At 37.9% G+C, this 18,786-nt stretch overlaps 1 protein-coding gene across 1 annotated transcript; it reads right to left on the reverse strand.

The window, feature by feature from the left end:
- Positions 1-5,202: 5,202 nt before the first annotated feature.
- LOC122134008 (sodium/myo-inositol cotransporter-like) lies at positions 5,203-7,280 on the reverse strand. The gene has a single exon (XM_042745998.1). The coding sequence runs from the start codon at positions 7,271-7,273 to the stop codon at positions 5,225-5,227; it is 2,049 nt and encodes a 682-aa protein (XP_042601932.1). The 5' UTR covers positions 7,274-7,280; the 3' UTR covers positions 5,203-5,224.
- Between the last annotated feature and the right edge of the window lie 11,506 nt (positions 7,281-18,786).

An 18,786-nucleotide genomic window follows, 5' to 3' on the forward strand; every position in this document is an offset into this window, starting at 1 on the left:
TTCCTGTCCTATAGTTGTAAAGCACTGCAGTTTATCTTTGGGTACGATGGATGAAACTGAAGCATCAGACACTGTAGAATCTACATTTGTTATTGTATTTCTGATGTTATTTATTTTATCAGTGAAGAAATTCATAAAGTCATTACTATTTAACTGTGAAGGAATATTTAGATCAGATGGCGTCTGGTTATTTGTTAATCTAGCCACTGTGCTAAATAAAAACCTTGGATTGTTTTATTTTCTATGAGTTTGTGGATATGCTCGGCCCTTTTTAGAGCCTGTCTATAGCTGGACATACTGTTTTTCCACTTAATTCTAAAAACTTCCAAGTTAGTTTTTCTCCATTTGCGCTCAAGACTACGAGTCTCATTCTTGAGAGCGTGGGTATTACTGTTAAACCATGGCACAGTACGTTTTTCTCTAACCTTTTTCAGTTTGATAGGGGCAACTGCTTCTAATGTATTAGAGAAGATAGTGCCCAAGTTCCCAGTCATTTCCTCTAGTTCCTCTAGGCTGCAAACTCTGGTGGTAAGACAGCTCTGACTTCTTTTGGTATCCATAAGCAAATAGAGCCAAGCAGATTGTACAGACAGAGTGTCTGTCACAATGATTCGGCTAGCTGTCGTGCAATGAATACCAAAGTGCCTGGCTAGATCCCTGAGAGGCAGACCCACAGACAAGTGCATCAGAAACAGGAGCAGCTCAACTATTGGTGCAAGTTTCTGTGAAAATAAATAAAGTTTCAATTCAGATTTATTTGTGATTTCACAGCTACACAAAACTATAACATCAAAACATATTGTAAATCAGGTGTATCAAACTCAATTCCTGGAGGGCCGGAGCCCTGCAGAGTTTAAATTCAACCCTAATTAAACACACCTGATTCAACTTATCAAGTCCTTATCAAGGCTTATTTGAAAACTACATGGTATGTGTGCTGGAGAAGGGTTGGAACAAAACTCTGCAGGGCTCAGGCCCTCCAGGAATTGAGTTTGACACCCCTGCTGTAAATTATTACTCACTATTTTATCGCTATTTATACCAGTGTTTTTGTTTGGGTCAGCTCATCGAAGCTGTCAGAGGCAAACTTCACACCATCCTACTTTTTTGCAGCAGGCTCCATCAGTCTCCAAAAGGTCAATAAATGCTTGTAAGATGCAACCCGAAAAATAGAATTATTATAATGTTAATTATAATAATACATGCTTATTCCTTACATTCGCTTAAATGTTTTATTATTATTGTTTGTGTGTGAGAGATTGTGTGTGTGTATAAGAGAGGATTGTTTGTGTGTGACAGAAAGAGTTAGTGTGCGTGCTTGCAGAGAGAAACAGATAGAACATAACGGTTAGCCTAATAGTAGATTAATAGAAGGTAATAGAACATAAGGATTGTACATCACACAGTGATAGATAAAAGGCCAATATATAGAGAAAACGTGTGAATGTTATGCTATTCTAACAACATAAGGAACCAACCTGGTGTATGAACGAATATTCTCGTCTGATCCAGCGATGCGTTGCAAACCAAATGGGACTGTGACTGTACAGTTTCCAGCTGATGTTGTAGTTCTTCCACTTTCTTCTTCAATTTGTCATAACTCATTGCTATTTCACCTGCCATGACTGATGTTGCTGGAGTGACAGGGAAGTCATGATCAGGTGCCATCTGTGGTTCACTCATTCCAGAGTCAGGCAGAGACGTCTTTGGGACAGGGGATCTTGGTCAACTATCCCAAACATTCGTATAGTGGTACAGTGGTATAGTACTGTATAGTTGTAGTGGTTCCATGCAAAAAGAGAGGGAACAAATCCCTTTTTAAGTTTTCTCAGTCCCCCAGCTGTCAAAACAAAATTATCTGTACACTAAATGTACACTACACACTCTAGTAGTTTTTGTAGGACTTAAGTGATCCCTACGGATTTTGCTTAACCACTGAGCACAAACTTCAGAATCAACAGGGGAAGAATAAAAGCTTATTGCAGCGTTGTATCAAGATGAATTAGTGCATTGAGGTATGCAGCAATGTAGGGAGGATGTTCTCTCCTATTGATGATATTCTTTTTAATTTAAACATGCTCATTTTTGCTAACTAAGATGCAAATCTTCACCTCTGTCCTCACAGTTCTATTCAACCGGAAATATGAATGCACAAACTCGTGTCCTGGACGCTTACGGGTGCCATCTTGTGCACCAAGCCAATTGACCACATACCACAAGCATTGCCAGGAATCACAATGTGGGTGGGCCCAGAGAAAATCAGATGGGCCTAGCCTAAAATGCATCTGTTATCAAAATAGACCAACACAATTATACCTGCTTGAATACACCACCATTTAATTAAAGTATAAGCCTGTAATTATTTCATTAAAAGCTATGTTATGTTGCGACCATAACTATAAGAACAGCTTTAGGACGGCGGCCACATCACACACACATGTGCTTCTGACAGATGCATCGCAACACTATCATCAAATCAGCAGGAGAGTAGTGGACATATGCCATAGGCCTTTGAAAACGTTTACATAAACACACTTGCCTGAAACAAGTGCGGGGGACAAATTTACATTTTATTAAAAGTGTGGGGGACACATCCCCCTCATATCCTACGCCTGTGGGCACACACACTACTACTCACAAAACTAACATATCTTAATCATTATATGGCAAACAAGAATAAAGAGACAATACAACTTAGGCTTTATAGGTCAAGTATTGTGATAATTTCAATAGAATTCACTCATTAGGCTACCTTGTGAGGCAGATGACTGGATGGGCCTGACTGACCACTCGTAGCTACGTGGCTGCCGCATACAAACTACAAATATACATTGATGAGGTTCCAAAGAAAGAAAACCACAATGGCCTGAATACAGAAATATCCACTGTCTTACTACTAAAAACTAACCAGCTTTGAAGAACACAAGCCAAGGAAATACAAAAGCATGTTTTTTTTTTTCCCCAGTTGCTATGCCAACATAGATGGGTGTATGAGTGTACATTTTATGGTTGGAGAGTTAAATATTTGAACTTTTTATTATTTGGACAAGAGGTTTTAACTAGCCCACATAATTCCAGCGACCTCAATGACAAATACATATTAGTAAACAAACCCAAAAAAAGTCCTATGTTTTTTTTTTTTAATGAGGTCAGTGGTAGGTAGACATGTTTTCAGTGGTGAGACTGACTTAAACACACTGTCAGTTCACAGACTGTTGAATTTAACCAGCAATACTCTAAAGGAGTAACAAATGCACAATAAGACAAAAAATCTAAGCAAATAAGCAAAACCTTTTCTAGGTTCAGTACAAGTGAAATCAACAGCATTTGTTACAATGTTGTTTACCACAAAAAAATAAAATAAAAATAAAAAAATGGTCTCATCCCTTGTTCTTGTATTTACATTTCTACAAAAACAAAACTGAAACAAAAATCATGGTTACACTGAGGTACTTATAATGGAAGTTAATGTGGCAAACATTTTGGGAAATTTAGGCAGAAACGTGAAAATTCATCTGTAAAGCTGTTGAAATCAACTTTTTTTTTTTTTACCCAAAAAGGGTTAGCAAGCTTTTTTTATTATTATTATTTTAGCACGCACATACATCTTGAGGCCCCATTCACTTTCATTGTTCTGTTAAATGGTCCAACATAACCAATTTCTGACAAGGTATTTTACAGTATTGACAGCGCACTGGCAACCAGCACTAAATAATATCAGTAATACAGTATACTTGGCATTACAATGTGAGTTGTACATTGTTCAATACTATAGTGCAAAACACTATTAAAAATATAAATTACAACCATAATTAGACCAATAAGACCAATAAAAAAAAAAAAAAAAAAAAAAAAAAAAAAAAACATTTTTAGTGAATTGTTGGCCTTCTGGAAAGTATGTTCATTTACTGTACATGTACTCAATACTTGTAGGAGTTCCTTTTCCTTTAATTACTGCCTCAATTCAGCGTGGCATGGAGGTGATCAGTTTGTGGCACTGCTGAGGTGGTATGGAAGCCCAGGTTTCTTTGACAGTGGCCTTCAGCTCATCTGCATTTTATGGTCTCTTGTTTCTCATTTTCCTCTTGACAATACCCCATCAATTCTCTATGGGGTTCAGGTCTGGTGAGTTTGCTGGCCAGTCAAGCACACCAACACCATGGTTATTTAACCAACTTTTGGTGCTTTTGGCAGTGTGGGCAGGTGCCAAATTCTGCTGGAAAATGAAATCTTCAAAAAGCTGGTCAGCAGAAGGAAGCATGAAGTGCTCCAAAATTTCTTGGAAAAACGGGTGCAGTGACTTTGGTTTTCAAAAAACACAATGGACCAACACCAGCAGATGACATTGCACCCCAAATCATTACAGACTGTGGAAACTTAACACTGGACTTCAAGCAACTTGGGCTATGAGCTTCTCCACCCATCCTCCAGACTTTAGGACCTTGGTTTCCAAATGAAATACAAAACTTGCTCTCATCTGAAAAGAGGAGTTTGTACCACTGGGCAACAGTCCAGTTCTTCTTCTCCTTAGCCCAGGTAAGATGCCTCTGATGTTGTCTGTGGTTCAGGAGTGGCTTAACAAGAGGAATACGACAACTGTAGCCAAATTCCTTGACACGTCTGTGTGTGGTGGCTCTTGATGTCTTGTGAAGTTCACTTAAATTCTTGAATCGATTTTGCTTCACAATCCTCACAAGGCTGCGGTTCTCTCGGTTGGTTGAGCATCTTTTTTGTCCACACTTTTTCCTTCCACTCAACTTTCTGTTAACATGCTTGGATACAGCACTCTGTGAACAGCCAGCTTCTTTGGCAATGAATGTTTATGGCTTACCCTCCTTGTGAGGGGTGACAATGATTGTCTTCTGGACAACTGTTAGATCAGCAGTCTTCCCCATGATTGTGTAGCCTAGTGAACCAAACTGAGAGACCATTTGGGAAGGCTCAAGTAGCCTTTACAGGTGTTTGAGTTGATTAGTTGATGTCACCATATTCTAATTTGTTGCGATAGTGAATTGGTGGGTTTTTGTTAAATGTGAGCCAATATCATCAAAATTAAAAGAACCAAAGATTTAAACTACTTCAGTCTGTGTGCACTGAATTTATTTAATACACGAGTTTCACATTTTGAGTTGAATTACTGAAATAAATGTACTTTCCCACAACATTCTAATTTATTGAGATGCACCTGTAAACTTAGACAGATTGATAAATAAAATCAGGAGTATTACAAAGAGAAGTACACAAACAAGAATATTCCAAGTGTGCACACTAACAAGAGACCAAGGTTGAGGATAATTTTGGTTTTTGGAGGTTCTTTGAGCATTTCAGTAACATTCCTGTTGTCATCTCCAAAAGGTGAATCTAGTTCCTCTTCCTCAGATTTTTCGTTATAACCACAAAACCACTCAAAACATTTCACACACTGTCTCTTATCTCCACCCACATGATCAGTGCTCTGGTGTTTGTGTGTATGTTGAGACTCCAAGTGGCCATTTGGAGGTATTTCAGGCCCTGTTTGAATAACCTGAGATGATTGTTTAATTTCCACTTCATCCATTGACTTCTCTTTTTTTGTTTTTACAGAAAGCTGATGAATTTTGCTGTTCTCGGGTTGATTCCTATTGCGCAGTCCCCAAAAAGTAGCCGTAGCAATCTGTTCCTTGCTTGGTGGATCTGTGCAAAGACTGACAACTACTGTCACAAGCCCTGAAACCCAAAACAACACAGCTGCCACATACATGAAATGAACATCCTTGATGAAAGCAGGGCGGTCATCAGTTGTGTCACAGTCCGGCTCTCTATAAACGAAGGCAAGAATGAGTCTTATGGCTCCTAGCAAGAAGCCCACAATGCCACCCCAGAATGCACCAGTCTCATTGCAACGTTTCCAGAGAATGCCAAGCAGGAACAGTGCAGCAATGGGTGGTGTAAGGTAATCAGACACCTCCTGAATGTAGAGGAACATCTGACCACCTTGCATCTCAACGACGAATGGCACCCAAGCTATGCTAATGGCCACTATGAGGATCACAAACATGCGTCCCACCACCATGAGCTCTTTGGAGGAAGCATGGTAACGTATCATCTTATAGATATCAAGGGTGAAGATAGTACTGGCACTGTTAAAGATTGAGTCTAGGTCGCTCATGAGAGCAGCGAGCATCACCGCCATCATCAACCCTCGTAGACCCACAGGCATGACGTTCATGACGAGGCGAGGATAGGCGATGTTAGTGCAGCCAGCTTTGCTGTTGCAGACTTGCACGCAGTGCTCTGGACCAATGCAAGCAAGTTCATCAGCAAAGAGCACACGTGAAATCATTCCTGGAATCACAATGATAAACATTGGTAAGACTTTTAGGAAGCCCGCCATCAGGGTTGACCCTTTGGCGTGGGCAAGATTTCGGGCCGCCAGGACTCTCTGCACTATGACCTGATCAGCGCACCAGTACCAGATTGAGGCTGGAGTCTGGCCCAGAAGAAAAGCAGGCCACGGCAGGTCTTTGTCCAACGGACCTCTTAAGATCTTGAATGAATCTTGCTTAGGATGCACATGGCAGGAATTGGAGTATGTGATGTTTTTCTCTAGCTCAATGGCAGTGATGTTGGGAAAGGCATTCATGTACTTGGTGCGCAAACCCTCAAGACCTCCTACCTTGACTAAACTGAGAGCCATCAGGCAAAGTGCTCCAGATATCATGAGGAATGCCTGCAGAGTGTCTGTGTAAATGACCGCCACCAGGCCGCCTGTGACTGTGAGAAGGGCAGTCATAGTGATGAGCAGGATTATGGATACGTACAGGTTCCAGCCCAGAGATTCCTGGATAAAGAGCGCTCCGGAATATAGATCCACTGAGAGCTTGGTGAAAATGTAGAGGAGCAGAGTTAGGGATGCGAAGAAAACCTTCAACCGCTTACCACCGAATCTTTTGGAGAGGTACTCTGGCATGGTGTACACACCTGAGTGGATGTAAACAGGTATGAAGACCCAACCCAGGAGCTGCAGCAATAGAATCGCATTGAACTCCCATGCAGCTACAGCGAAACCGCTTGCCGCACCTGAGCCAGCGAGGCCGATGAAGTGCTCACTGCCGATGTTACTCACGAACAGTGATGCGCCGATCACCATCCAGTTCATGGAACGACCAGCCAGGAAGTATCCGCTCACAGTACCTCGATTCGCCTTCCACATTGCAAAAAATCCAAAGCACAAGACAAGAACGAAGTACATGGCAACAACAACTATATCTGCTGCTTCCATTGTTGATGCCATTTTTTAAGCGTTGATAGAAGTTCGGTGGGCCACATATAGCAATGGATTCTGAAAGAAAGAAAATAAATAGCTTTGAAAAAAACATTAACCCCATTTAGATTTTGGTAAACATGGTCCCAACACAATAACTAAGCATGCTCTTTTACGCCTAAACCTTATTTTGCTCGCTCTCTTTCTTTGAGAGTTTACCTCTTCATGACTGAAGTAAATAATTAGTTAACCTGATGCTGTTTTAAAGCCATGTCAGGCTTATTTTTTCAGATCACAAAAGAAGACATTATAAAAAAATGCTTACTTGTCCATTTGAGGAATTTTAACATTCTTCAATCTTTTTACAAAAATGATTCAAATATCATGCAATTATCTCATGCAAATCGTTCTGTATTCCAAGTGTTCTTAAGGCATACAGTAGGGTTTGCCAAGAAACAAATTGAAAATGATATATTACTAAGCAAAAACCTCCAGTCATTGCATTCATGCATTTGTATGAGTGTGCAGCAGTTTGCGCCACATAGAAAAAGCACGCAAAGCACAATCCTTTCTGTGAGGTTAATAATTCCTTTCTGAGACAGTCAGACAGGATTATACAGCCTAGAAAGAGCGCTCCCTCTATAATCACTAAAAGCTGTGATTCTCTTCACTTCAACGCGATCTCCCAGCATTCTTATAATCAATGAAGCTGTGTGCACTGCACAATGAATCTTTTATTTACATTGTATCTACACGTTGTTATAATGAGAGGATACACAAGCTTGAGGACTCAGCACTGTCTGAAAATGTGACGCTCTCCAGAACACAAATACACACTGGAGTGTTTGCCAAATATGTTTTGCCAATATCAGATGGGGCCCCCTGATTCCCCAGGGCCCTAAGCGGCCGCTTACCTCGCTTATTGGTTAAGTCCACCCATGCAGACCAGGAAAGAAATGTACAACTTCTATTTTGGTCGGATGTCTGCAGACAGTATTACAATTTATAAAACACTGTCCTTTTTATTTGTCACTGTACTGTACTTGCATTTCTCCTTTTCAGGTTTTGTGAGCTGATATTAACTACCGCTAAAATATTCTTTAATTACAAAAAAAGTTCTTAGGGTTTTAGTAAGAAATTAATATAATGTTTAAAATTAAACAAATATTAAATATAAATATCATGTTAAATATAAACCCAAAATGTGAAAATTCTGTCATTATTTACTCACCGGTTCAAAACCTGTATGTTTTTTTCAGTCCATGGAACACAAAATATGTTTTTAAGAAATTTAAATATGCATAAACATTCTTCAAAACACCCATTTTATGAGAAATGTGTAAATAATGGCATAATTGTCAGTTTAAGTTAAATACCTAATAATTTGTGTTTGTCTGTGGTTAGTGGTTGTGATAGTTGTGATAAACTACACCTCTTTCCCCTGTTAAAACAACTTGAGGAGAATTGACTTCATACTTAAAGGGATACTCCATCCGAAAATGAAAATTTTGTCATTATTCACTTACCCCCATGTTGTTCCAAACCCGTAAAAGCTTTGTTCGTCTTCGGAACACAATTTAAGATATTTTGGATGAAAACCGGTAGGCTTGAGACTGTCCCAAATCAGCGTAGTGCCATTTTGGCAAATCTGAGCAGTACACAGGTGGCGTACGCTCTTCTGTGTCAGCCACGCTGCTCTGATGCGCTGTTTTCTTTCAAACCAAAGCATAAATACCATAGACTGTATAAAAACATGGACATAGGGTCCGTGACGTCACCCATAGACTCCTGAAGAGCATTTTTGAAGCTCAAAGTGTGCAGAGCGAGCCGTCGCCATCTTGGCAGTGCATCACCGCGCGACTCTCCCGGATAATCGAAAATAGGCAAAAAGGCTGGAGCTGGTTGCTGAATCCACGCCCACCTAGCTCGACTGCCCTGTCAGCAGCGGCAATCCACCTGTCACTCAAGTGGCTACCCCCTTAATTATGCAGAACTTTAAGGCTTAATATAATTCAAACGGATGAGTTATAATAAAATTCACCCCCCTCACAGTTGTCAAGAAGGGCAAATTTAGCTATATAGACCAAAATCATTTTTTTAACCAGGCTGTAAACATGTTTTTTTCTGGTGTAAAGTTGGGGATTTTAACATAGGGAGTCTATGGGACTGACTCTCTTTTGCAGCCAGCCTCAAGCGGCCAGTCGATGAATTGCAGTTTTAGTCACTTTCTTGTTGGCTTCACGAGAGAGTGCGGAAGGTTGCCGCTCGATAAATACACATAAAAAACGAAAAAAAAAAAAAAAGCGCTACGCTGATTTGGAGAGACACATAGGAGAGGAATTGTTGAATAAAGTCGTTATTTTTGTTTTCTTCGTGTACAAAAAGTATTCTCGTCACTTCATAACGTTATGGTTGAATCACTGATGGCAGATGGACTATTCTGACAATGTCTTTCATACTTTTCTGGACCTTGACACTGTTATTTACTTGGCAGTCTATGGGACAGTCTCAAGCCTACCAGGTTTCATCCAAAATATCTTAAATTGTGTTCCGAAGACGAACAAAGCTTTTACTAGTTTGGAACATGGGGGTAAGTGATTAATGACAAAATTTTCATTTTGCGGTGGAGTAATCCTTTAATAATTGACTGACTACATGGAATATTTGTACTTTAATACATTTTGTCACACAACCATTATTTAATTTAACTGCCTATTTATAATAATTAACAACAGCATTAATAATATGAAAAATAAATGGTGTCAATTACACCATCTAAGTTACAGTTAACATACTCTACAGCTAGTATGCGTTTACACATGTAAATACACATTTGAAACTAAAATCGTAATGTTTATAAAAGTTAATATCTAAGTTAGTTGTCTACCATTGCCATCATACACAAACATGTAAAACAACCTTATTCAAAAGTACAAATTAACGTTAAACCACCAATTATAATATCAGCACTAATTAACACCCTGCAAAATAATAATATTAATAAAAACATACACTAACATGTAAAACTAGCTGAGTGAGATTATCTTACAACTTTAAGACGACAGCTCGCGTCACAGGTAGTCTTACAGAGATCTTGGTGATTTCTAAACGGTAAAAACTCATCCACACTTACCGAAGTCTTTGAAAAGCAGGGAGGCAGTGCGCTTGAGCCAGTGTATGAAGAGACCGTTAACTCTTCCATTTACTCCCCCCGCGCGCGTCCATGACGTCATCGAACCCGCGCACATTTCCGTTCCGCCCACCCGCGGCTTCTCCCCGAAGTGATGTGATTGTGAATTCGCTTATTATGTGGTAGTTCCACCGTACAGTGATGGTATCAGATTTTCATATTTCACGAGAGAGTCTCAAAACTACTTGTCCAACCTCCACATCATATAGTCAATTATACACATCATAAAACCAGTTTCTCATTCTTTTGAACAAGTTGCGATTGCTTTTGTACATTCATGCAATTGATTATGCACATTTATCTGCGGTTTCCTACATTATAAATTGCAAATGTCATGTTGCTCAAAATGTAGCCTATTATATACTAGCTTTCTGTGCAATAGTCTTACCCCTCAAAACATCTAGTCTTTAGTTCATTGTATAAGTCATTAAATGCAGAATGGTTTATCTAGTTGTCATGAACTGTAAAGAACATTTTTTTTTACACATTATTATTAGACTTTTTGTAAATTTGGCATGAATTATGCAAGTGAATCTTGACTAATGAAGAGAATGTTGATCAACCAATGATAAACCATTTCTCTGAAATAGCTCAAAGATTAATCTCATGAATCTTCAGTTGGAAATCATATAGCCCTGTATAGACAGAGGACAATACAAGAGTTACAAATTCTGACAATGGTCTTATTTTTTTATTTTCATCTTTGTGCCCATATTTCCTTTCCTTTTTGTGTGTGTGTGTGTGTGTGTGTGTGTGTGTGTGTGTGTGTGTGTGTGTGTGTGTGTGTGTGTGTGTGTGTTTTTGGTCAGACCACTAGTAAAAGTGTAACTTTGAATTATATCCAGTCTCTTTCAATCAATATCCCACATACAGTAATGTGTAAATTTGTACTTTTGAAATGGATCTATGGCATACGTAAGCATATGGCATAATGTTCAATACAGTAACTGACATCCAAAATGTTGCCATAGTTTACATCAGCTAATACTAACATGACTTAACATTTTGACTATCTTGTTTGTGAACAATGACACAAGGACTTTTCATTCTGATGACACTGATATAAATACTTGCTTTTGAGAGATGAACTAAAGATTTTGAGTAAGTTACAGGCTTTTGCAGGTAATCTATTATGTGGTGCTGTTTGTATACGAATTGTTTTGAGAAATGCACATACTACTTTGCAAATATTAAGGATGATTCGAGATGCACCAAAGCGACTGAGAAAAACTGTAATTATGGATGAAAATGTCCCATAAATGAATCACTCTAAAAAATGTTGGGTTGTTTCAACCTAACTTTAGGTCAAATATGGATTTTTTAACCCAAAATTTGGTTTAGTCCATATTTGACCTAAAGTTAGGTTGAAACAACCCAACATTTTTTTAAGAGTGATTCATTTATGGGACATTTTCATCCATAATTACAAAACAACCCAGCATTTTTAGAGTGCTGTATCTTGGCCATGCTAAACATTGATGCAAATACCACATTCATTTTAATGACTTACAATTAATGTAAATGTGGCGTTTTGGCAGAAAATATGATCATTGAATTTTATACAATTTGTTTGAAAAAGCTTACTATATAGAACATTTCTTTCACTAATGATTAACGCTTAAAACTTGCCCCTGCACTTTAATTACGAAACAATAATTGGTGGCTGAGAATGGACAAACTCAACTATAGAGTAAGCTACTTATGCTGTTTGAACAAGATTCCATATCAATTTATTTTGATGTACAGCAGGGAGTCACTAGGTATTTTAGTAATTACTTAAGACTGTCCTCAAAGCGTCAACATCTACCGCAACCGACAGTTTTACTGAAGATCTCCTCATTTCCACTCACCTTATCATCACTCTCTCAATGACTGCGAGTCCAGATAACCACTAGAGATAAACTAAACCTACGTGTGAGTACACCACCTAAACAGGAACATAACACAGGATGAAACTTTTACCTTTAAAACATTAAAAAATGCTTCCATTATTTCTGCATTTGTCTTGACCATGCGATGTTTTAATGTTGCATTCACAATATTTTTCGCCTAACTGCGACTACAAATAATCGTCAGATGGTGGCGGCATCGTCTTTCAATTCAGAAGTTTCCATAGACAATGAAAGAACACAAAGCCAGAAGCCTTGTGATAGAGTGAGTTAGTACGTGACTAGATAAAGATCTTTTTGCATGTGTACAGAGGCCAGGTGTGACTATGTATGTCAAGGCTGAACCATAAACGTTCACAAGCCCTATACTACAACACTAACATGAACTCATCACAATCTTTTTAGTGCTCTAATTTGTAGTCTATCATAATACAAACTTAAACAATTACATAATATGAAACAATACAGTCTACCTCTGTACAGTAACAAATAATGATCTAAAAGAGTAGAGCGCATTTATGGTGCCGTGGTAAATTCATAAATCATTGGACATGCTTTTTCCAACAGTAGGTTATTTTTAATTTTTTTTGTAACGACAGAAAATTTTAGCATGACATCTTTTGAATACAATACCCTACCTCCCTCCTCTCTGGATTGCAGTTTTGTGATCGACAGTGCTCTTTCAATATGCACTAGGGGGCAGAAGTGCTCAAAGCTGGACAGCAAAAGCGGCTGATTGGTTCAAACACTGTAATGAACACCAAAGCAGCTGTCAGAGGATGTGTGTAAACCCTCTGGCTATATTTGCAGTAGCATACTAACATATTAACTCATACTATTTTGGGAAATACAGTATGTTTATTATGTTCTGTGTCCAGTAAAACTAGTTTTTGTATGCATAGAATCTGAAAATGCACACAATGCAATGCACTGGTACTGATGAACCTTCCAGAACATGCTGCCATAACAGCACTCTGTTAACCACACAGTAGAATGCCCTAGCAACTGCATAGCAACCCCCCTGGCTACCATTTGTAACATTTAGAACCAATCCAGAAACATACTGCCAACCACACAGAATGCCCTAAAACACTGCATAACAACGATTACAATCTACTCGAGACATTACTGTGTAATAACACCCTGGTAACCACACAGAATTCCCTAGCAACTGCAACTGCATCGCAACCTCCTGACAACCATTTGGAAACATTCTAGAACAATCCAGAAACAACATACTTGCCAACCACACAGAATGCCCAAACACTGCTGCATAGCAACCACCTAGAAACCATTTGGAAAATTAAATAACCAATCCACATACTGGAAACCGCACAAAATGTCCTAACAACTGCATAGCAACCACCAAGCAACCATTGGAACATTCTAGAACCAATGCAGAAACATACTGGCAAACACACAGAATGCCCTAGTAATTGCATAGCAATGATTATAAACTATGCCGAACTGCATAATAACACCCTGGTAACCACACAAAATGCCCTAGCAACTGCATTGCAACCCCCGGCAACCAGGCTCAACACCCTGACACCACCTCTTTATTTTATTTTTTTTGGCAGCACTCACATTTTCTTCACTAGTTGGTTGATGAAATGGATTCATTCAGCTGCAAGTGCTGGAAACACAATGACTTTGATACTTTGTAGGTCAATGACAGCCACTAGACCTTGACAGGCTAAACATGTGAACATGGTCACATGAAAGAGAGCTTCCTCCTCAGAGCGGCACTGTACTGGTGAGCCATTACAGAGGCCAATGTTTGCTTCATGTGGTGCAGACCGCAAAAAAACTTCACATGTTACAATAATGAGCACATGCTGTTTTAATCACACAAGCAATGATGAAAGCACACAGTCTCTGCTTTGCAATGAAACAAGAGTTTCTGCACTAAACGAGCTGATTAGACACGCCTTTAGGAGACAATTATCATGAACGCTAATGATCCGACAGCAATGTTCATGTTATATGACAAGAGGAGGACATGTTGGACACAGATGGAGCTCATCAGACTATTTTGGGAAACAAAAATACATGTGTTCGTAAACATGATTTCAAAACAGGGAGTGGAAGACAAAAATAAATGTTTTTCGTAAATGCATTGCATAAATGATGCCATTGTGTGAGAACATCTCAGATTTTATTGTTCAGGCATTGCTTTTTTAAGATAATTATTGTTAGTGTTATTTAGGAGTTATTTAAATATTTTATGATTAAAACATTTATTAATATTGAATTTGCTTTTATTTTTATTTTTATATTTAATTTTAATTTTTTCTTTTAGTTTTAGTCATTTTTTTTGTACTTCATCTTAAATGAAAATTGGATTTCAGTTAGCTGCTCTGCAAGTAAGCAACATGTTTAAGTTTCAAGTTCAGAAAAATTAAGATAACATTGTTCAATGTAGTTCTTTTACCTAATTTTAACATTTTTATTTTATTCAGCCTAATTTCATTTACCGAAAACAACGTGTTTCTAACATATTACTATGTTAATAACTACGCGAACACTGATAGTGGTGGTCTCAGTTATGTTTTTGTCCTTCAAATTGTTCTAAAAATTAAATAAAACAGACCTAAATGAGTCAGTAAAGAGTAAGAATGACAAACTCAACTATAGAGTAAGCTACGTATGCTGTTGAACAAGATTTCCATATTAATTTATGTTGATGTACAGCAGGAGTCACGACGTATTTAAGAGTAATTAGTTAAGACTGTCCTCAAAGCGTCACCATCTCTACCGCAACCGACAGTTTTTTACTGAAGATCCTCTTCATTTCCACTCACCTTATCAACACTCTTTAGCATGACTGCCGAGTCCAGATAACCACTAGAGATAAACTAAACCTACGTGTGAGTACACCACCTAAACAGGAACATAACACAGGATGAAACTTTTACCTTTAAAACATAAAAATTGCTTCCATTATTTCTGTATTTGTCTTGACCATGCGATGTTTTAATGTTGCATTCACAATATTTTTCGCCTAACTGCAACTACAAATAATCGTCAGATGGTGGCTCAGCATCGTCTTTCAAATTCAGAAGTTTCCTGATTAGACAATGAAAGAACACAAAGCCAGAAGCCTTGTGATAGAGGGTGAGTTAGTACGTGACTAGATAAAGATCTTTTTGCATATTGTACAGAGGCACAGGTGTGACTATGTATGTCAAGGCTGAACCATAAACGTTCACAAGCCCTATACTACAACACTAACATGGAACTCATCACAATCTTTTTAGTGCTCTAATTTGTAGTCTATCATAATACAAACTTAAACAATTACATAATATGAAACAATACAGTCCTACCTCCCCCCTGTACAGTAACAAATAATGATCTAAAAGAGTAGAGCGCATTTATGGTGCCGTTGGTAAATTCCATAGATCATTGGACATGCTTTTTCCAACAGTAGGTTATTTTTAATTTTTTTTGTAACGACAGAAAATTTTAGCATGACATCTTTTGAATACAATACCCTACCTCCCTCCTCTCTGGATTGCAGTTTTGTGATCGACAGTGCTCTTTCAATATGCACTAGGGGGCAGAAGTGCTCAAAGCTGACAGCAAAGCGACTGATTGTTCAAACACTGTAATGAACACCAAAGCAGCTGTCAGAGGATGTGTGTAAACCCTCTGGCTATATTTGCAGTAGCATACTAACATATTACTCATACTATTTTGGGAATACAGTATGTTATGTATTCTGTGTCTAGTAAACAAATTTTCTGTATGCATAGAATCTGAAAATGCACACAATACAATGCACTTGACTTGACCTTCCAGAACATGCTGCATAACAGCACTCTGTTAACCACACGGAATGCCCTAGCAACTGCATAGCAACCCCCTGGCTACCATTTGTAACATTTTAGAACCAATCCAGAAACATACTGCCAACCACACAGAATGCCCTAACAACTGCATAACAACGATTACAATCTACTCAGAACATACTGTGTAATAACACCCTGGTAACCACACAGAGTTCCCTAGCAACTGCATTACAACCTCCTGACAACCATTTGGAACATTCTAGAGCCAATCCAGAAACATACTGCCAACCACACAGAATGCCCTAACAACTGCATAGCAACCACCTAGAAACCATTTGGAAAATTAAATAACCAATCCACATACTGGAAACCGCACAAAATGTCCTAACAACTGCATAGCAACCACCAAGCAACCATTGGAACATTCTAGAACCAATGCTGGAAACACATACTGGCAAACACCACAGAATGCCCTAGTAATTGCATAGCAATTGATTATAAACTATGCCTGAACTGCATAATAACACCCTGACAACCACAAAAAACAACAAAACAACTGCATTGCAACCCCCGGGAACCAAGCTCAACCACCCTGGCACCACCTTTTTTTTTTTTTTTTTTTGGCAGCACTCCACCTTTTCTTCACTATTGGTTGATGAAATGGATTCATTCAGCTGCAAGCTCTGGAAACCACAATGACTTTGATACTTTGTAAGTCAATGACAGCCACTAGACCTTGACAGGCTAAACATGTGAACATGGTCACATGAAAGAGAGCTTCCTCCTCAGAGCGGCACTGTACTGGTGAGCCATTCACAGCGAGGCCAATGTTTGCTTCATGTGGTGCAGACCGCCAAAAAAATCTCACATGTTACACATAATGAGCACATGCTGTTTTTCAATCACACAGGCAATGATGAAAGCACACAGTCTCTGCTTTGCAATGAAACAAGAGTTTCTGCGCTAAAACGAGCTGATTAGACACGCCTTTAGGAGACAATTATCATGAACGCTATGATCCGACAGCAATGTTCATGTTATATGACAAGAGGAGGACATGTTGGACACAGATGGAGCTCATCAGACTATTTTGGGAAACAAAATACATGTGTTCGTAAACATGATTTCAAAACAGGGGGAGTGGAAAAGACCAAAAATAAATGTTTTTTCGTAAATGCATTGCATAAATGATGCCATTGTGTGAGAACATCTCAGATTTTATTGTTCAGGCATTGCAATTTTAATTTTTTCTTTTAGTTTTATGTTATTTAGGAGTTATTTAAATATTTTATGATTAAAACATTTATTAATATTGAATTTGCTTTTATTTTTATTTTTATATTTTATTTTAATTTTTTCTTTTAGTTTTAGTCATTTTTTGTTGTACTTCATCTTAAATGAATTTATTTCAGTTAGCTGCCAAGGCAACATGTTTAATTTTCATTTCAGAAAATTAACATTAAATTTAGTTCTTTCACCTAATTTTAACATTTTATTTTATTTCAGCCTAATTTCATTTACCGAAACATATTTACTTTGTTAATAATAGCAACACTGATAGTGGTGGTCTCAGTTATGTTTTTGTCTCAAATTCTTCTAAAATTAATAAAAACAGACCTAAATGAGTCACTTGTTGCAATACAGTAAAGAGTAGAGAAACACAATGAATATGCTGAGATCATTTGATGAGAAATATTCAAGTTCAACATTAACAATTAAGAGTGACAGACTAGAAAATTGACAATAAACATTTCAGATTAATACATTCTTTAGAATCATAAAAGATTAAAAATTACCATTCACTCACAAAATCCAAAAAATTTCAATCAATCATCCATTTCCATTTAATTTCACTGCAGTATAAGGGAAACAAATCATTTTCTTTCCTACACTACAAATTGTCCTACAAACTTGATGTTGGTGAGCAATGTCGGAATGCCATCAGTCGAAGTTAAATCCCTTTAAACAAACAACTTAGTTTTATTTAAAGCTAAATGTGACTTCAACTGTCTGATGTTTGAAATTAAATATGCCTAAAACGCTACTTATTATGCTTGAAAATGTAGTGTTAAACTTGTTTCAAGTAAATTTAGAAACAGTTATAAGATGTAGAAACCTAGTCTAAAAATCCCATCGGTTGTAACTCAAATGTTGACATCTTGGCTGGCCTTCAGATAATAGTTTATGGTTTGGTTTAATATGTGGGCAGTCCTGTCCATTTAGAAACAGTTTACTGTGAGCTGAGTGTTGTATATTGTCATGAAGGATGTTTAGAGTGGTTTTGTGGACATGCATGAGGTGTGCTGTGGAGGATCCGTCTGCTGTCTTGAATGGATGACAAATCTCAATCTACTCGACTACGCAATCTGCACTATATTTTGCTCATCTGTTACGAGTGTGTCTAGTTTTATATATTTAATTTTAATAATGTGTAGGTGGTGCAATGTCTTATTTTAGACTTCAAAATGTGCATACTATGTGCAGCTCAACGACTTACTGCATTTGAAGAAATGTTTAATATACCACCAGAGCACACTGTGTGAAATGATGGAGCCCACAATGACAAATAAACTGGAACTATGATTTTTCTAATTTGCATTAGATATTATATAGCTGATTGCAGTTTATAGCAAATCTTTCATGGATTTGTTTGATGGATAATAGGGTTCT

The sequence above is a fragment of the Cyprinus carpio genome, chromosome A1 (genome assembly GCF_018340385.1).
Source record: "Cyprinus carpio isolate SPL01 chromosome A1, ASM1834038v1, whole genome shotgun sequence".
Lineage (NCBI taxonomy): Eukaryota > Metazoa > Chordata > Actinopteri > Cypriniformes > Cyprinidae > Cyprinus > Cyprinus carpio.